Below are 21681 nucleotides of genomic sequence, written 5' to 3' on the forward strand. Positions count from 1 at the left end.
GCAGCTTGTTGCTACGTCAGAGTAACGAGCTCCGCTCACTCGCTGTACAGCCAGCAGTTCGTTCTCCAGCTTCTTACACTAAATTCCCAAACTGTCATCACCACTGAGCAGCTTTTTTGTTTTTTAATTCAGTCCGATTTGGTCAGACTCTGAAGATCAGACTACACGTTTGGCGAATGGTACTGGGCTCATTTCTGGCTGATTCCAGGTTGTTTAGCTGTTCTTCTGTCACAGCTGCCGACTGAAAAGCTGCTCAGTGGTGATGACAGTTTGGGAATTGAGTGTAGTCTCATCTTCAGAGTCTGACCAAATCGGCCGTTGGTCAAATGTGATCTTAAAAGTGTCCATTTTCTGTTTGTTCGCAAAGTAAGAAGTGAAAACGTTCAAATGGCTTGAGCGTCTACTCGTCAAACTCGTTGCTTAGCAACGGCGTCTCAGCGGAGTGATACAGTGTTCGTGAAAAACCCGTGATGTTATGGCGAAATATCAGCACGGTTAGAACGCTTCTCAACCAATCAGCTTGCGTTGCCGGAATTAACTGTTGTATAATAGTATACATACTAAATTAATGAATTATCTTCTAATAGTGGTGTACCAGTTTTGACTAGTTTAATACTGTTTAGTACTGCAGAATGTGGTTTTGGACGCAGCTCTAGACTTGCACCTGCTTTACACTCGTGACGACGAACAAAACACGGAGTCGACTCCAAGCATTTCGACTCATTTTCGATCCCCGACTCCCAGCCGCCTTGGAGTCGAAGAGTCGATTCTTTTGGGCTCGACTCCCAATTACTCATAGTTAGCCCGGTCCAACGGTCGTGCGAACCGCCACGAATGAAGATAGCTTGACGTTAATTCTTTTTTAGCACTTTTTATGTGTAACATACTGAGAAAATATAGACAAACGTATGTATTTAGGTAATGTCGACAATGAGATTACGTTAATATATCGTGGTAACGTTACTTCAGTTGACTCCTTGTCAGAATAGCTAACGCTAGCCAGCTATCCTAGCGTTGTTCCATAACGAACAACTGATTTTTGAAGTAAAGTAGCTAGCTAGCTAACTTAACCGGACAGAGGCCACATAGGACATGAAATATCTGACAAACATGTGTTTTATTTTGGGCCTATAAGTCATAGATGGGGAACATTAATATCAGTGAAACTGTAGCACCAACTTAAGTTCTCTGAATTTCGTAGCTATTATAACCTACTGAGCTTTTAAATAATCTTTGTAACATGAGTATAGATGACATCCCAAAAGCTGCATTTATCTTTAGTTTATTAACACATCATTATATGCATGTCTACCATGAATCATCAGGAATGAAGAACAGGCTCAGCATCTTACAGCAAAACATTGACATTATGTGTGTGCCTGCAGTCTTACTTATTCTTTACTTTTATTGCTGTCAAACTTTTTTAAGCAAACAGACTTGTATTCGGCTGAGTAAAGATGTATGAGGGTGTACTGTGGGGTTACATTTGACTGAAAGTTTCATGATGTGAAGCCATTGTAATGCCACTAATGAGTAAGATAACAGCCACTTTGAGTTGCACCAAAGACTCTGCTGTCATTGTACGGCTCCAAATCTGATGTTTTTGAATAAGTTTCATTCACAGAAAGATTTTTTTTTTTCAGTTCCATGGCATTTTACTAGGGCCAGAATTTTCAACAGAGTGTTTGTATCAAATATTACATTTCAGGGCTTGGAAACATATTTCAACTTACACCCCCAGTAATATGTGTGACTAGGCTTTTAAAGAGATTAGCTGGCTGAAATGGACTTTTAATTGCCTACCACAATTAGTAGTCGTTGACCCATGTTCCCTATTGTTCCCTTCTTATTTTAGCCTGTAGCATTTATCCCCACCAGCGTGTATTGTGATGGGCTAAGTGATATGGACAGCTGGGCTGTGAAACGACGGTTCTGCATGGGTGCTGATCAGCAGGCTCGGCAAGCACCAGCGGCTCCCTCTCTCTTTAATATCGGTTAATTACAGTGGTTAATCAGGCTGGTAATGAGCCTGGGCACCGTGCCATTTCAATCTGACACCAGCGGGAGTAGGGTTCACATCCTCGCCAAGCCAAGGCCAAGTTCCTGCCAATCCTGCTGCAGCAGTGTCATCATCCCTCCACCTGGCCGCTCTTAGCAGAGTTTATGAGGGCAGCAGAGATTAACCTCCAGTTTCCCCCACTGCTTCGACTCCCACTGCTTCACAGTTGCAGAGAGGTGAATAAAGTCATCAGCTAAACGCATTCATCGTTCACTCTCAGAGTTAATGAGCCTCGGTAACTATAATGTGAGAACTGAACTTACAAAAGACTTAAAGCGACAGTGCAGGAAAAATCTAGTTTACACAATTTTCCCCTTACCCTGAATGTAGTCAATCAGCCAGGGCATGTTTGGTGTCTGAAGTTTGCCTCTTCAGTTTTGCACTGGAGCTGCAAAGCTAAGGTACCTAAGCAATGGAAATTCAGTGCTCACTAATTAGGCTAATAAAGAGCAAACATGATTAAATGCCTAAATCATTTTGTTGTTCCCCCAAACTGCGTAAGTAATCTCAGACTAGAACTTAGACCTACCACATCCACAAAAATTATTTTAAAGATAGTTGTCATTCAGTGTCCGCAGTTATTATAATAAATGTTGTATTTTGATTACCAGGTGCCGACTAAAAGAACAAAACAAATTCAGGGGATAGAAGCAAAATCACATGTGTCTGACAAAGCTAATAGTGTCAACTCCAAAAGGTTAGTGGATTCTCTCGTGACTTTTCATTATTGCTATTACAGCAACTCACTGGGGCTCAATGAACATCTTTCCCTTGCCCCTCCCTCCTTTTTTCTGCCTCTCTCTCTCTCTTTCTCTCTCTTTCTCTCTCTCTCTCTCTCTCTCTCTCTCTCTCTCTCTGCCTCCCTCCCTCCCTCCATCACTCCATCTTTCCCTCACTTTACTCCCTCCCTCAGAGGCATATCGGAACAGACAGTCCCTCTGGCATCCAGCCTTCTGCACGCTGCTTCATTTCTGCACACACCAGCTCCGGGCGACAGCCTAGAAGGGGTGTTGGAGAAATTGAAAGGCGTCCAGGGAGGGCCTCCAGGGAACGGGTCCATCAGGGAAAAAGGTAAGTTGGCTTCAGAGACACTTTCTAATACAATGTGATGCACATCCTGCAGTTAAACAGATGTTATTTATACTCTTGGTGATAGAAATTTTGGCACTTGGATACAGTCTTCTGCTTTTATTTCTCTTTTTAATATTCCATTTAAATATTCACTGTTTGACATTTTAAAATAATTTGATGAATGTGAAATGTTTTATAATTATATGTTTCATCTGTTTATTTTCATATTCTTGTTTAAATAGTTATGTAATTATTTGTATTTTACTATTTGTATTTTACTATTTGTTTACTGTTACTATTACTATTAGTGTCATGTTCTCAAAGAAAGTAATTTTAGCCAGAACGGCTTGCTTTTGTAGAGGTATCAGTCACCATGCCGATTTAAATGTAATTCAACACCAGGACATAGTTCTTATGATATAGTTCATGCTGACTCACATAATTTCCACAAATTCATTTTATAAATCCAGTTTTAGACATGATACAGCTTCAGAGGAATGTGTAGCTGCTTAATTTATTCTGTATTAACAAACTCGTGCTGACCTTTGACTATGTCTTCTCCTACAAAATTCAGTATATATTAGTGTTAGTATTTCTTTTATATTAGCGTTAATATTATTGTATTAGTATTTTAGATTTATATAAGGGAGGGTCAATAACATACTAAGCGTTAGTCACAGTATTATGTTTTTTGAGTTAGCTATGCACTCTTTGATTGTTTAAGGCTTGAGTGTCTTGCTGATGGGTCTTCACAATCTCTTAAATGAACAAAATCTTAATGTTTAAACAAAGAAAGCTGATAGAAAAGACAAATCTGACTAGGCACCAAAGTCTGTTCCATGACCAAGCCAGCCTACTACTATTCAGATTCACTGGCTGTTTTTTGCTGTCTTCTAGCACATCCACACACACACACACACACACACACACACACACACACACACACACACACACGCACACACAAACATATATCCATCACGCTTTTGGGATAAGCGTGCCCGTGAGTATTCATCAGTATGGGTTAATAGCAGCCGGTGGCACACACTGCCTGATTTATCACCCAGTGCCACAGAGCAATAAGCACGCAGCTTTTACACCCGCTTTACATAAAACATCAAAGCTCCGTTCCACAGGTTGATGGATAGCTTGAGAGATTTGTGTGGAAAAATGGATTAAGAGTTAAGATTAAGGTTAGAAATCACAAAGATATAAATCTCATTTGAATATAAAGAGGAAATGGTGAAACAACATATGATAGATATATATTTAAGAAAATTTGCATACATACCGTGGAGAGCTTTGCAAAAGTGTTTCCGTTTATTTTATCCAGTTCTAGTGCTCTCTGGTGAAGGCAGGAAAACGAGTTTAAAATAAAGAGACTATTCATTTTTTTTATCATAGCTTCAAATGTGTGCACCCAAGCTGCAGGCATGGTGATGAGGCTGAATGAGAAAGCCCTTGCCAGATAAAGGAAGCTACAAATATGGATATGCAATTATGTCTTCAGCTTTTGAAATTATGTAATTAAACATTCATGGTAATACGCTGAAAAGAAGGACACGAAAACAAGTTTAAATGATTTACTAAAAGATGGTGTTAATGTTTAATGCTCTCAAAGGAACAGTCCAGCGAGTCCAAAAAGTTTTCTTACTTTTAAGACACGTTGAAGAGGCTGCAGTGGAAAGTAGTGAGGTATACAGTGTTACCCAACATTTGAACATTTGCTGAGCAGTACAATAGTTCCAGGGTTATAAGATGGCTTTACCAAGAGATAAAAATAGTTGTACAGTTGGAGAGTGTTGCATTGCTACATTAGCAATTTTGCTGTCTCATTCTGTGACCTTCTTTTGTTGCATTTCAAAAAAAAAAAAACAATACTTTCAAGGAACTGAAAAACTGCCTGAGGACTATTAATGGCCCTGTTATGCCAGGTTCATTCCATCACATACAGATGATAGAGTTTTATTTAGCACAAATATTGAGCAAGATTACACACATGACAGATTAATGTCACTTAAAACTATTTCTTAAAACTTTAAAGTCTGGGAAATGTTAGTAAAAATAATTTAGGATGATAATATGTAACCACAATAAGGCAGCTTAAATGTGCTGTGCTTATTCTTTGTGTTTATAAGATTGTTTTAGGCTATTTAGGGACAATTCAGAGTTAAAGGACCCATATCATGTAAATGTGGATTTTGCTTTTTTGAAATAAAAAAGTTTGATGTCGTATGTAAACATTGTTAATGTTTTAAAACATTCCTTTGACTCCCCAGTCCATAGAGACCATATAGGGAAACTCTTTGAATTCATTGAGTGTGTTTACATGCACTCAATAATCTGATCATAATCAGATGTCTGCACTTACCTGATTCTTCAAATGCTCAGTAATCAGATTTCTCAGTGCATATAAACTCTTACTCTGATTTCTTTCGGATTTCTCGGTCTGCACATGTGCGGAACAGAGTGTTGTAAGGGAAAATAAGCAAGCAGTGTTGCCGCAAGACGCAGCAAAACACTTTTGGAGCGACACTGGAACCAACTACATTCTCGAGAAAATGAGGGATTTAAATAATTCTCATCTTTTAAATGACGTATGTTCATATTGTCAGGTTAAGTGGCACGATGCTTTAAAAAAACAAAACAAAAAGAACCCGCAGCATAAGATTTCATTTTACGTTACGTTTGTGTCACGTCTTCTTCTATGAGTTTTTTGGCTGGTTGCGAAATAGAAATCTGATTACTGTCTGACTCATGTAGACCTGGAGTTTTCCTGTTATCTGATTACTCAATTGCATGTAAATGTGTTGATCAGATTACTGACAAAATCTGATTTTCTCTAGTTATCGGAATATTAAGTGCATAAACGCACTTATTGGTTTTGTGACACAGTTACAAATATCCACCTATTAAGCTTAGGAGTGGTTCACCCCAGACTGCTTTTTGGGTGCCCCACAATACAGAGCAGCCAATCAGAACAGAGGTTATTTTCATATATTAGTTCTAAAGGCAAAGTAACACAGCCTGTTTAATTCTAAGGGGTTGAGAAGAGGTTGGAAAAATGAGCATGTAAAGTAAATAATGATTGTTTTTGGTTAATAAAAACTCAAAGCTGTCATAAGTGAACCTCCAGGAAAAAAATAAATTAGAACATTGTAAGACATCTTGATAGTTTCTAAAATGTCCAAACCTCTCTACATTTGTGGTTGCGTTCACATAATGGTCAGTATTTTCCCTTTCTGTGTCACTTCCACATAAGGGCTGCTTGTCATATTTTTCTTGTTTGACTTGGTATAAGCTGTTCCACTAGTTCACACTTGGTTGTTTTCACTCTAAGCACCTTAAATGCCACAACATTGCTTTATTTCTCAGGGCATCACAGAATGGGAAAATCTGAGAGCCAAATGGACATAATGGAGAAGACAACTAAACCAAGGAAGCACCGCTGGACTGTTATGGAGATTGGTTTGTCCATTATATTACTGCTCATGAGCTGTGCGCTGGCAGGACTGGTAGTGCTCTACGCTTCTGCACTAAAGGGTAGGCGAAACACATCCTGGTAAATTTGGGACCATATATTGTTCCCATGAAAATCATTCAGTTAGTGATGACTATAACTTGAATTTAAGCGTGTTTTAGGAGAAATGTAGAACTGCTTTATTAGAGCTAGGGTTTTTAACACTTTCACATGTAAGAATTAAATATTGTTGACCATTCATTACAAAATGTCTGCGGTCTTTTTAACTACAGTAAGGAGGTAACAAGAAATGATTAACTGAATTCTTACGTTTTATAGATCATCTCTTGTAAGAATTGCTTTTTCTCATTTTCAGAATACTCATACAGAAATGGACCTTCAAAAGGTACAGTAATGGTGGTTTCATTCTAATTCTCAAACGTTTCATCTGTTTTGGTAGTAAAAAAATTAGCTGAAAAATGCACAGCTGAAGCTCTGCTATCTGCTATTTCTGTCACTTCTTAAAGGACAGCCATGGTATTTGGTCATTGTGACCAACACACACATTGCCATATTTTTATTAAACAAATCAGTGTCAACAATCAAGGTTATTGCTGAGAAAAATGTCAATAGCTTGAATAGTGATCCCTTGAAAAGAAGGTAATTAAAATCTTGAGTTCCATTTAATTCAGGTGTAGTTTTAATGTGCTATGTTGGATTTAAAAAAGACAACTTTTAGTAAATGCACTTCAGCTGAGTTCACAGGCACGGCCCAAATAATAGAGATTTCAGAGGCCCTCAGAATTAAACATTTGAAGCCCAAGACTGAAGAGGGTTACAAAAGTAATTTGAAGTTCTTGGGCCACAGTCAGGTTAGTCAGATAGTGAACTCAACATACATGAGTAAATCAACAACACAGTGACTTGAACAGAAAGAATTCTGTGTTTTAAAATGGCCAGGTCAATAACCTGACTTCATTCCCATTGTAATTCTGCACTATGATCTGAAGGAGGCCGTTTAAGCAATACATCTACGAATATACATGAAATTAAACAGATGCGTAGAGAGGAATGGCCCAAAATTCATCAGCAGCTGCTTCTGATCAGCAACTACATACAGCATGTGTTTTAACCCCCCTTGTTACAAACCATAGGGATTTTCATATTTTTCTCCCAGTGACCTCAGTGACCTTGATTGATTAAACCATTAAGCACAGGATTAATATAGAATTACTTATTACTTAGTAATTACTATGAAACTAGTCCATAAGTCATGTGGTTAAGAGGGTGAAGACTTGAATTGTGGGTCCACATACAGACTCTTGCAGTTTTATGGGTTAAAGCATTTGTTCAGTAAAACGCAATTCAGTAAAAAACGCTGTATGTGTTGTTTTAGATTAAAATGTCTGTATTTATTATCATGATTTAGACAGAAATCATTTCATATTTTAGGTGAAGATCAGATCATATACTTTTCCATTACAACTGCATCTCACCTCTTTTAATCTGTCTACCTTTCTATCCCCATCTGCTCCTGGGTTATCAGCAGTTCCAGACAGCAGCACTGTCACAGCTGACAAAGTCAGTTCCAAATGAACAATGCAGAATCGGTGTCTGTGACAGAAGCAGTCTAAAGTGATTGTGTCCCAAATGCCATATATCAATCGTGTCATATCTTTGTGAATCTATTGTTTCTGTCCTTATTTTTAACTAGGACAGTGCATTTGCAGCACAGTTATAGCAGTGCCCGATTGTTTGAAATTAATCCTCCTTGCACAATGCCATTCCAAACAGTGCTAAACATGCATAAACAGTGGCAGCTAGTTGTGAGTCGATTACGTAAGACAGTTTTTTATTTGTGCTGCGTTCTAGATGCTGATGATAGATGTTGAGATATTGAGTTACACTGTTCCTTTTTTATTAATTTATTTATTTATTTACAGGGCTTCAGTATCATTTCAGCACTGAGAGCAACGTCTGCACGACCCCAGATTGTGTCACAGCAGGTAAACTCATTTGCATTGTTTAAAAAAGTAGAGATCTCTCCTGACTGTGTAGTCTGAAACAGAATTGCCTTTTATTGGGGTGTCTTACATCCTTTTTTAAATGACTTTCATTTATTTATGCTAATTGCTATTTGGTGAAGCGTAGGTATCCATTACTTGTTAGCCACATTAGCCATGAGGCTTCTGTGCAACACTTAAGAAGCAGTTTTCAGACACCAAACATGTCTTGGCTGATTTACTACATTTGAGGTAAAACATGTTTTGCCCATAATAAGACAATGAGGCTACTTTCCAATGTAAGCACCATGCATTCTTACAGTACTGCTATCCCTACAGCGGCAAGGTTACTGCAAAACATGGACCCTAGTGTTGACCCATGCCAGAACTTTTACCAGTATGCCTGTGGAGGATGGCTGGAGAGGCACGTCATCCCTGAGACCAGCTCTCTGCACAGTGTCTTCAACATCCTGAGAGATGAGCTGGAGATTGTGCTAAAGGGTCAGTTGTGTCACAGTTATGCAATGTCCTTTTATTTGCAGTGTTTCTTATTTGCAGGCTGAGTGTGAGGCCTCATGGATTGGAATAAATGTTCTCACCTTATTTTTGATGGCTCACAGGGATTCTTGAGACGGAGAAAGAACAGGACCGACTGGCTTTCAAGAAAGCTAAAATGCTCTACAGATCATGTATGAATGAGAGTGAGTGCTACTTTATTTACATTTGTGTGCATGTGAACACGTTGGAACTCTGACAGATGATGAGACGTATTCTGAAATACATTAAAGCACATCAATGATTTTTTTCCTGATCAGCTTAAGACAAATTTCACAATTGTTGAAGCGTTTTCCCTACAAATTCTTATTAGACTATGAGCACATTTTATTTCTGTTCAGTAACCCAAAGCCTACTCTTATTTAGGTACCCTAGTGACAATGATCCCTAATATCAGACATTACACTTAAACTAAATTTGCTAGCTGAAAACATGGAGGTTTTCTGTCACATTTACCTTTGTTGAATTGTTAGCATTGCAAAATGTTGTAATAATATATTATCTACATTATCACAGTACCTGTGAAATGTAAAGGGGAATGCATGCCTCGTACAAAGAAGTGCAGACAGCAAAACTTACATTTACAAAAAAAAACCTGAGGCTAACTCCATTATATATAATGTATCGTATATCTTCCAAAATGTTGGTCAATCAGGTGCAAAGATCTTGACACCTGGGCCTGGCGGAAATTCTCTAGTCACCCAGGTAAAAAGAATATTGAAGGACAATTAGAAACACTATAAGAAGGCCAAATTCCTGGGAGGGAAAGAACTAGAGAAAATCGAAGATTATAGATCGAGGTGGTACAGACATACCAAAGAGAGCAAGTAATTACCACAGGTGTTCTAAAACTAGCTGGTCGGCAAACATATGTTAACACAGTCCATCTGTATTGGATAATAATAATCACTGGGTTATTATTCTGTGGCTGTTTTACACTAGCATTCAAAAAAAATACACACAACAAAAGCCAGTTACATGGGTTTAATGCAAGTTCTGAGCTTATTCCTAACAAGCTGAATAAATTGACAGCCTGTCTGTCCCCTGCAGGTGTGATTGAACAGCGTGACTCGCAGCCCCTCCTCAAGCTCATTGATAGTATTGGCGACTGGCCTGTAGCCTCTGAGGACTGGAACAGCACAGCAGGTACTGAAGATACCACGCACCCCTGATTCACTATAAAGGAAGACAGCAGTGTCTCTGCCTTATCTAAATGTGTAAACACAATGGCACTGAAGCTGGTGTCTCAGAGAGTTGATAAGGAGTGGATTGATTGAGACGGCTGAGGCTTCACACACCTAAAGCTCCACCACAGAGTGTGGAAGGATTGTATGGGTTGAATAGTGAAGAGCTTTTTCTCATAATGATTGGCACTGAGGCCTAAATTATTACACCCTTATATTCCTGAGTGAGAAATGCTGTAATTAATTAATGGAGGAAAGAAAGCTCAAAATTATTAAATCATAATTTGCCCAGTATACACAGACAGTCGCACACACACACACATATACATACATACATACACACACACATACATACACACACAGCCTTTGCTGAGAGGTTTGTAACAACTTCTTTAAGAAAGGGACATTTTATCAGTGCATTGCTAATACCAGTCTAGAACCATATCTATACTATAAGTACTCCCAACTTGACTTTTTCTTTTGAGAATGAGTTTCTGTGGTAACAGCCTCTGTTGATCATAAAAACTTGCTTATGGTTTAAAAACCATTCATTTATTGTCATATTATTGTTCATGCAAAGCAAAGCAAGACAGCAGTAATCACATGTAAGCATAACTGAACTTTTAACACAGTGCTGAGTGTAACATTCTACATTAATACTACATTTATTGTACCTAGTATAGTTAAGATTGTTCTAGAAATATGGCTTTTACTGAACGGTGCTGTGATTAAGCTTCAACTTATGCTATCAGTGTAAAAAAAAGTAAAGACACCAACCCAGTTTAATTGTTTACTGTGGTTACTTTCCACACAGTTACCTGAGTGAGAGCACTCTGTTACCCGCACAGGGCTAGATCCTTGTGTACGTTATATATAGTATTTGTTTTGATATGTTTTAACACTAATTTAACATCATCAGATCACTTTGTACCAGATTGAAAAGAAAATCAGTGGGTTTGCTTGTCCCTAATCCATACTGTTTTCTGCTGTAGCAAAACTCATTTCATTAGTGTTTCCATCATCCATCCTACTGTATAAACAACAGGCTGTGTTTTATGAGGGGTTCTCTTTCTTCAGAGGTTTGAAAACAGAGGGGCAAAGTTGCTGATGTATTTTCATCCATTTGTCCTTACAGAGGAGACATGGAAGCTGGAGGATACCCTAGCAGCCTTAAATGCTCACTACAACAAGAAGATTTTGCTGGAAATGTTCGTGTGGCCTGATGATCGAGACTCAAGCCGCCACATAATTCATGTAGAGAAACAGATTTCAGTACTTTACTGGGTTTACTTCCATGAAGTGTTATAGCCACTGTTATCCTTTAGTATTGAATTAAAGCTCAAGAAGTGCAGCACTGTGCTAAAGTTAGGGAACGCGCTCATTTATTTAATTCATTAAATTTTTGGCAATTTTGTATTTTGGTTTTTGCTTGAAGGAGAGGTTAGTTAGATTTCTGTTTACGCCTTCAAAAAAACGTCATTAGCGCACAAATTTTAATAATTTATCACTTTTCCTATCGTTATTGTGATACCTGACAGCTTTTCCGAACGTCGCATTTTATTTCAATATCGTACAGTACCTAAGTTTTAATTTGTTTACAAAGTTTGAAGCACATATTAAATATTTCATAAAGTCTTCCTTGTCTTTTGAAGATTGACCAGCCTTCGCTAGGAATGCCCTCAAGAGATTATTACCTCAACGATGGCAACTACAGAAAGGTGCAGTCTCTTTTTGTCATGATTCACACACTCAGGTGCTGCCCACAATATAATTACAGGTATCAACAATCTGCCTGTGTTCATCTGTGTGGCTAGGTGCGTGAGGCCTACCTGCAGTTCATGGTTTCCATGGCAAAAATAGCGCGGGAGGACAGGAATCTGACCCAAGATGATGAGCATGTGTGGGAGGAAATGATGCAAGTGATGGAGCTGGAGAGAGAGATCGCCAATGTGAGTAGCCTGGTATCAGGTAATGGGCCCTGCAGACTGTTGGACAGACAGGAAGATGAAAACCAAATAAATAAAATAAAATAAAATAATCAGTGTATGACTTCTACAGAGCCAAATTAAGACTGCCTATTGGAAAGGAAAACTGAATTTTATTGCAGGTCTGAAGTGGAATATGTGGGGAAAATGATTCAAAGTAGCACTGTGCCCAGTTGTCGGATACGAGTGTGTCATTGCATCCTTCCAGAGCAGGGGTTTTCAACTCCAGTCCTGGAGGGCTTATGTCCAGTTTGGTGATTTCCTTTCTCAAACATTCCTGATTCGACTCATTCATGTGTTCCAATGTTCAGTAGGTGTTTTTGAATAGTGCAGTTACCAGACTGTGCTGGACACTGGATACCCAGAGCTGAATACCCCTATTCCAAAGGATCCAGACATTCAGCAAGAGTGACTAGTAAATTTTTTTTCAAATGCTTTTTGCATAATGCATCATTTTTTTTCGAAATTATGTCAGTTGTTCTAAAGACGGCATGTTAAGTTGTGAGGTATAAAGAGAGTTTGACATAAAATCACACAAACTTTACAATATTAAAAAATATAGTATATGACCCCTACATTCTGCTGGTTTTATTTAAGGCCGGGTCTAAAAGGATGCCCACAAATATTTGACAGCACTTAACAACAGTATAGATTTAGCCATATAAAAACCTTCTGGCATTAGTTAATTTACTTAAGCAAGACTTAAGAAAGAGTGAGAATGTTGTCTGACTGCATGCTGTCTTTTGACCTGCTGCGCCCATAGGCCACATCCCCAGCTGAGGAACGCAATGATATCACTGTCCTCTACAACAAGATGACCTTGCGAGATGTGCAGGATACCTTCAGTCTTGATGTAAGTTGTAGGTAATGGAGTAAGGATTATCAGAGAAACACCATTGGGTGTAACACTGTATGTATGTTTTGACTGGTATTGCAGGGATTTAATTGGACCCACTACATTCAGGGAATCATGGGCAGTGTTTCCATTGCAGTGCAGCCAGAGGAGCCCATTGTGGTCTACTGCTCACCATACCTTGAGAAGCTCAGCCATATTCTGTCTAGATATGACCGCAGGTGAGAGGGACAAATTTGGCCTTTTATTGCGTTTTTTTCACAAAACCATGTTATATGAACTTCAGGATATGCTGTCATTTTATAGTAACAGAGAGTTACAAAGAGAGACAAAGCAGGAATATACATGAAGCAAATGGGCATAGCAACAATCAGTGCTCTAAAATACATTTATAATAGAATATTGCCGCTCATGTTAACAAATGTTAAAGTTAATATCATATGGGTGTCTTTGTAGGACTGTGCAGAATTACCTGGTGTGGATGCTTGTGATGGAGAGGGTCAGCAGCCTGAGCCGCCGCTTCAAAGATGTTCGAGCCCACTACAGAAAGGTCAGTCACACTCATGCAAAACACAGTACGACTGCACATTGAAGTAACTCACAAAAGGAATCACATCCAAAAAAACTCACTTTTGAAACGATACTCAAAACAGTGGTATTGTGGCGATACTATGTTATTGTTTTCCATGTGCAGAGCTTGTGATTGTGGGTAATTTTGTAGGTCATTTGCATGTGCATTGCCAGAGAGTATATTAATGGATGTTCAGTAATGTTATAGGGCTCAATACAATAGATTTTAAGGTTTCACTGAAAATACAGACATTTTAAAATAAATAAAACACTGCCTCTCAAAAGTTTGGTTTGTCCAGCATATGAAATCATTCAGATATTGCCTGCAGAAAAAACTTTATCTGGAAGGCCTACCATAGGAAAAATTCCACTTACCTTGATCACTTTGTTGTAATGTCAGCATTCATCAGCACGCAAATCTTTCAGATGTTTGAATCACCTTTAGTAGCATCTTTGCAGGTATTATTATTTAAATAAAAAGTAGCGCTGAAAATGAAACTTCACCCTGAATATGATGCTCATTTCACACATTTAAAAGAATGAGAAGCAGTATAGCACTGTAGTCACACACAACACCTATCCAGTTGCTTTGTGCATGCTGACATAATAATGCATCTCCACGTGCACATCAATTTGCTTAGGCTTTACATGGCACCACAGTAGAGGAAGCGCGCTGGCGAGACTGCGTACGCTACGTCCAGAGCAATATGGAGAACGCAGTGGGGGCTCTGTATGTTCGGGAGACCTTTGCTGGAGACAGTAAGCGCATGGTGAGTCCTAGCCTACAATGTCTAGACCCTGCACAGGAAATTTCTGACTTTTACATCATTGTTATTGTCAACAGTCACTGAGGCTGTTTAGTCTTGCCAGTGGTCTATTTTGGTCATACTTAGTGTTTTCACAAAAATTTCCTAAGGAAGTGTAGTACTTAAGGGTCTGTATGTGAACTGAGTCTAGATGATGTGCATTAATTATAATATTGCTATTCGATTGTTACATATTAAAAGTAAAAATACAGATTTTGACTAAAGTAATATACTTTTATTAGAGTCTGTCAGTGTTTCTCACAGACATCAGTACTAACAGGTTACAGCAGTGATATATTGTGGAAATTGTGCAGTATTGTGTAACTACTGTCTGTATGCATGTATATGTGTGTATGTATGTTACCTGCTGAACAAAAATGGTTCTTTTTCTCCTTTTGTCCAGGTTGGTGAACTGATCAGAAAGATTCAGGAGGCATTTGTGGAAACACTAGAAGAGCTAAACTGGATGGATGATCAGTCCAAGGAGAAGGCCAGAGAGAAGGTAAGGCCACAATATTCAGGGAAGGCACAGAAATGAAGCAGTTAGTCACATGATTTAAGGACCTGCACTTTTAATTCACTGTAGATCATAAACCATTCGACCAGTGTTTGCTTTGTTGGTTTGTTGTTGGAGAGACACAGTAAATGTATGTGTAATTGCATTATTTTTCCAGTTCTGTCACAGAAATTTGGCAAATGATTTGTCAGTTGAAGTCAAATGCAAAAGTGATTTGCACATCACTGCCCTACCTGAAACTCTTATTCAGAAGCGATTCAACCTTGATTTCGAGATGACTCAGCTGATGCTTTGACTGATTCTTAAGAATTACATAAATGCACAGAAGTGACCTAAAGTGAATGGATGGACGTTAAAGGATTTTTCTGTCACGGAAATATTTTCTTGCTGACAGATTTGGATAGGACCAGTTGCATTACAGTGTGATTGCTTTGTTTCCAGATGTCCTTGTACAACTTACGACAGCTGCAATCAGGCCTAGAAGATGCCACTAAACTAATTAGATGTGAGATTTGGGAGCTTAAAATATTTGCTGAATGTGCTGAGCTGATCACAGGGCTTTCGGATGTTTCAGGCCATGGCTATTTCAGAGCAGATCGGCTACCCAGATTATATTCTGGAAGAAAACAATCAGAAGTTGGATCATGAGTACGCCCATGTGAGCTACAACATTGTTTCTTATTTATTTTGTTAATTTCTGTGATGCCACTCTCATTTAAACACAACTAAAGCTTCTACATGAGCGGTTTAGCCTCAAGCCATGTTTAACCTAGCAAAAGCCTGGTTAAAAAAATGATAAATAATGTGGTCACTATGGTCCTTAATCTTTGTTAAATTGTATGTTTAGTTTGTGAGTGAGAAAGAGCTTTTAAATGTCATCTTTTTTTCTCATACACAGCTAAATTTCAGTGAAGAGAACTACTTTGAAAATATTCTTGAGAACCTTCAAGCTACTGCTCGGAAAGGACACAAGAAGCTAAGGGAACCTGTGGACCCTGACTTGTGCGTTATAGTCAAAACAAAACTAAACTAAAATAAATCACAAGACTTAAACAGGCACATAAAATACTGTCTATCCTTTTCAGGCACTGTTTCTCAACATTATCCTGCTATCAATGTTTTGTCAGGTGGATCATTGGTGCAGCTGTGGTCAATGCATTCTACTCTCACAACAGAAACCAGATAGGTAAGTTTATAACTGTTAATATGCTGTAGAGAGAATATAAAAGTTAACAGTTGTCTGGGGACATAGAGGAAATACTTATGTACTTAGAGACACAGTTTATATTTGTACCTCAAGCTATCATTAAAAAAAAACTTAAGTGGACCTAATATGAGGACTTGCCAAACTCAGCTTTTATGACTTTCTAATCTACTGTAAAGGACCCATGGGACCACGGTGTGAGAGGGAATACTAATGTCCAAACACAAAACCAGGGGAAGAAATTGTTTCTGGTCACACTGCTGCATAAGCATAGGTCTAAATGCCTTTTCAGCTCATTAGAAATAATGTCCGCAATGCCTGTAAGGCTTTTTTCTCGTAGATAATATAAAGCTAGTTTCAGGCTCGAGTGCACACAAGAGCTGGTCTAAAAGAGATGCGCTGAAGGCACAGAAAGCATGCTATTCAAGCTGGGTTAATACATAGATTGCAAAAGCCGGGTGATTATGCAGATTTTCAGCTGGAGTAATTTCCACATAATTACACTTAGATTGCACATTTTAATGTTCCTGGACATTCTGGGAAACACTTCAAGCTGAATTGCTATTCTGGAGACAGAGAGGCAGCTGTAACCAGGGTTTTTGATGCAATGGAGAGAAATGGAGAAAATACTGTATCTTTACCAGCCTCTCTGAATACTATGATAACGGTTCATACATTCACCTAATATGCATTTCACAACAACTAATACCCTGTTACTAAATTACAGGTATAAGTTTTCATCAGATTTTTCATTCATTTAATTGTGCTTATGCTCTTTCACTCTCTCGTGCTCTTAGTGTTTCCAGCTGGAATTCTACAACCTCCTTTCTTCAGTGAGAAGCAGCTCCAAGCACTAAACTTTGGAGGCATTGGGATGGTAATAGGACATGAAATCACCCATGGCTTTGATGACCATGGTGAGACAGTCACCTTCCTCTGATTAATAACATCAATTTCAGCATGCTTTGGCCGAATAAACAATTCTGATTAGATGACTGTCTAATTTGCACGTGATATATTGCAGCCTATGCTAAGTGCATGATTTTAAATATCAAAGATTAACTGTGCGTTCCTCTAGAGCTGACAAGAAATATGAGTGGGGCTGATATAAACCATGCTCTTTTTCAGTAACTAACCTTGCACTCTACCTTTATTCTTTATAGGGCGTAACTTTGACAAAGATGGGAACATGTACAATTGGTGGAGCAACTATTCTACTGAACATTTTGAGGACCAGTCTAAGTGCATGGTGCAACAGTATGGCACATTCAGCTGGAAACTTGCAGGAGGCCAAAATGTAATTATCAGATTTTACGTAATTGTTAAGATACTTCACAGATCAATTCATTAAATAATCCCTTTACATAATTGAAAAATGGTTTGCTCAAATATGACCCATGAACATTAGGCCTAAGAAGCAAAATCAACCGAAAAAGCCTTCTATTTGTCTTTTTCATACCCTCTGGCCCAGGTCAGTGGCATTACCACTTTGGGGGAGAACATTGCTGATAATGGAGGAGTTAGGCAAGCATACAAGGTGGCTTTTCAACTGCTTTACATACAAATAAAGCAGAATTGCTTTCCTGAACAACAGGGTTACAACTGAAGAGGTTTTTTGTTGTTGTGTGTATTTGTGTGTGGGGCATTAGGCATACATGAAGTGGGTGGAAAGGGAAGGCGAGGAGCCTCGTCTTCCTGGTTTGGACTTGGATCATAAACAGCTCTTCTTCCTCAACTTTGCCCAGGTGAGTGACAGGAAATAATTGCTATGTTTATTCCCTTTGACAGGCATGCATCTGGTTAGGACCATATCAAATTAAATTGACTTGCATGGAAAGGAAAGGTTCCACCTTCTGAAAGTAAATTGCTACATGCACTGTAATATCTTAGGGGCAGTTTAGACATGAAATTGCTGATTGAATTGCAGAATCTGCCCAAATGGGCAGGGTGATGCGTTAGCTTTGAAATGACAAACTGATAATAAAGTCCAGCTCTTGGGAGCTCTGTTCTGAAATAGCCCAGATGACTAGACTTTTCTTATAATGTCTATGAGTCTAAGGTCAAAACCAGAACAAAGAACAGCATATACAAAACCACAGAACTCAACCAAGCTTGGGTACATGGGCTTTTGTTACCTGTGAGATTAGGTGACAGATGGTCTCTATCAAATTGTTTCCTTTATAGCTGTATATTCTTTTACAGTGCAGTGTTAAAGAGTGTGACTGACACTGATTAAATATCGTTAGATGTCAGATGGATTTGCAACACCTGTATCAGCCTAGAGCAAAAAATATGTATTGGTAGCGCATTGTTAGTAAAAATGAATAAATCGGATTGGCTTCCCAGGTATGGTGTGGTGCCTGTCGCCCTGAATATGCCATCCAGTCCATTAAAACAGATCCTCACAGTCCTCTGGAGTACAGGTAAATTTCTCAGCTAAGAATATGAAGCTTCTTAATAGAATAAGATAAATAAAATGTATGCATTTCACAATGAGAGGGACCCATGGAATTCTATGTGTATACTATTGTTCCAAAGTTGGGAAATACTTGTAATATTGATAATTGTTATTTTTTAAATTGGAATATGAAGTAGACCATATAAGGTGTTTTTAGATGTTTTATTAGTATTTCCAGGGTGCAAGAATAAGTTATTAAATGATTCAGATCTATATTGTAATTCTATTTATACACTAATTTCTTGTCAAGTTATCTGCCTCAAGATTTAATGACCACTTTTCAGATTCAAGGCTTTTTGGATATTAATTTTATTATGACTTTCTCAGTCATCTTAGTGGAACCTATGGCCTATGAAGTTGTAGAGTGCTAGAATCATATAGGATAATTTTATACATGCACCTGCATCGAAATTGGTTTTATTACAGAAAACACTGATTCCAAATGGTGACTGAAAAACCTTTAAATGGTAAATGATAAATAATAATTATCTGTCTTATCTCACCAGGGTGTTGGGGTCCTTGCAAAACTTCGAAGCCTTTTCTGAGGCCTTTCAATGCAAGAGAGGAGCTCCCATGAATCCAGACGAGAAATGCAGAGTGTGGTAGTCTCTTGCTACATACGATATTCTTTGTTCACCAAGGCAGCAGTGGGGAAATTCCTGACCTTTGTGTTGTATATGACTGGTGATGAGCTGCCTTAATGTTTTGTCACTTGAAAGAGACCAGAGGTTTGTTGTCATGGGCTCCTAGCTGTATGAGCATACGCACACACTACCATGAATATGCAGAGGGCTTTTAACAGACCCTTTATTGCATGAAGTGCAGTATGCTTAGTGAAACAGGGCGAAAGAATGAGATACGCGTGTTATCACTTAGAACGATACTTGTTGTTGGAAAATGAGTGCTGGTGACTTATCACCGTGTATTAATTCCAACATCTGAAGCTGATATGATGTACATAGTATTACTTATGACACCGGGTGCATTTCATAATATTCTGAGAAATCTGTTTATTTTTTTGAAAGATTATGTAAATAGATAATTGCTTACTGCTGGCTTTAAATGTGGCGAGCCCTTCAAAAATTGTTACGCATTTTAACTGCCTTCAGCCAGCCAAAAGCAGGAGGCTTTGAAGCCCACACATTTTTGGGTTAGAACTGAAACCCAGCAAATGTATTGTGTCTCATTTGGCATAGAGCAGAAAATCCTGTTGTGAAAGAACAAAAAAGAGACATTTTGTTTTCCCTAAAAGTATGCTGTGGTGAGAAAAAGGACACACAGCTATCTTTTATCGTAGGACTGAAAAAAATATTTTAAATAAAAAGATAAATGAATAAATATAGATATAGATTTGCTCTTAAAAAATCAGGGCTTAGCAAAATGTAATCTGTAAATGTAAGCTGTATTACCTCCCTTAGCTGGAACAATTACCTGAAGACTTCAAGACTGTTAAATTCATGACGCTTTAACCTTCTCGTTTTAAATATGTATGGGAAATAATTTGTCACACACAGCTGGTTAGTAGAGCAATTAGCTTAATTAGGCTAGTTTTGTTGGGTCACCATGTTGTAATGTGGATAACAGCAGGATACTCCCTCAATAGAGACACTGATTACTTACCAATATACCACTTAACCAGTGTAAATGTTTAGCAGTCCAGCCAATGTGACATTAAGAGAAGAGACATAAGACTGAATGCAGTTTTTACCTACACATAATCATGTTATCATGCTGAGCATCTAAATTCAAAGGTTTGGTTGTGTAGCAGTTTATCACAGCATTCACTCTAAACACAAGCTGAGGCTATCTGTTGTACAATGTGCCCTCTTCAGGGAAAAAGCTTCTAGCAAACCATGTTAAGAGCATTTTACCATGCCTCGGCTTTTAGCTCACTACTGCTAATGAAGTACTCCGACAGTTTCCAATTTGACTGTTTTTTGACGTTTTATCCAATAATTACTTGAAACTTCACAACTACTACTAAAACCCATACCACATGTTTAGATACTTGCTATTTTGGTGCAAGGCATTGTGGTCTTAATAACATGCTGTGAATATGAAAGAAACCAGAGATGATAGTCTTTGTTATATGCACTGTATACCCACTAGGAAACCCGCTAGGGTTTGCATATACCCACTTACAGGCTGTTAATACTGTTGCATGTGACATTTTGAACAGCCATGCAAATAAAACTGTTGTTTACTTCTCATCCAGCTGGCTGACAAATTGAAAACAAAGCAAAAACAAAAAAAAGATGTTCTACAAATAAAAAAAAAAAGACAAATGAATCATACAGGCATCACAACACATTACTGCTACGAATGCAGAAGAAAGTTTAGAAAATGAGCTGGAGAAAGTACCCCTTTAGAATCTAATCATAGTACAGCCTCTATTTCAGACTAGACTGCACCACTGTAAGATACTCCACTCACTACATTGACCATGAAACTGTTTACTTGACATTTAATTAGGTGTAATTCATCACTGAGGCAGGAGTTGACTGCTATCTGGGGAAAATGGTCTTTAAAAAGGGCACAGAGTTACTGCATCTCAACATGACCTGTGTTAGGCAGAGGGGACAGTAAGGAAGTAGCGCTGTAGGGCTTATCAGGCTTTGAGAGTGAGTGGAGCGGAGGCAGGTAGTGTGGCGGCTCCTGATCTCCTAAATTGATCGGTTTTGGTGGGGGGCTGTGAGCCAGAGCATAGCGGCCGAAGCGACTGCCCACTCCCAACTCTGAGATGGACACTCCGGAGAGATAGGCTTCTCATTAGGGGAAGCGGTCAGGGCCTGCAGCTGTTCCACTGTTATTTTCCACCTTAATTAAGAGGTAATGACAGCAGAACTAAACAGGACGGGAAGGGGAAGAAAGCTCAACCAGAATGCAACAGTGGAAAGATCAAACAAGCTTTTGAGTGGCAGTGCAGGAATAGACATGGATTCTAAAAGCTTACTCCAGT

The 21681-nt window shown here is 38.6% G+C and overlaps 1 protein-coding gene across 1 annotated transcript; it reads left to right on the forward strand.

The window, feature by feature from the left end:
* Positions 1-2997: 2997 nt before the first annotated feature.
* On the forward strand, positions 2998-20060 carry mmel1 (membrane metallo-endopeptidase-like 1). The gene is made up of 24 exons (XM_036559217.1): positions 2998-3130; positions 6503-6670; positions 6964-6993; positions 8531-8593; positions 8930-9091; positions 9211-9291; positions 10196-10291; positions 11465-11583; positions 11982-12047; positions 12144-12278; positions 13078-13167; positions 13252-13388; positions 13624-13717; positions 14379-14507; positions 14947-15045; positions 15635-15718; positions 15959-16062; positions 16188-16246; positions 17062-17181; positions 17428-17561; positions 17736-17801; positions 17914-18009; positions 18611-18687; positions 19229-20060. Exons 2-24 carry the CDS (start codon positions 6514-6516, stop codon positions 19326-19328), a joined length of 2298 nt encoding a protein of 765 aa, XP_036415110.1. The 5' UTR covers positions 2998-3130; positions 6503-6513; the 3' UTR covers positions 19329-20060.
* Positions 20061-21681: the final 1621 nt, after the last annotated feature.

Source organism: Colossoma macropomum, unplaced genomic scaffold (assembly GCF_904425465.1).
Source record: "Colossoma macropomum unplaced genomic scaffold, Colossoma_macropomum, whole genome shotgun sequence".
In the NCBI taxonomy this organism is placed as follows: domain Eukaryota; kingdom Metazoa; phylum Chordata; class Actinopteri; order Characiformes; family Serrasalmidae; genus Colossoma; species Colossoma macropomum.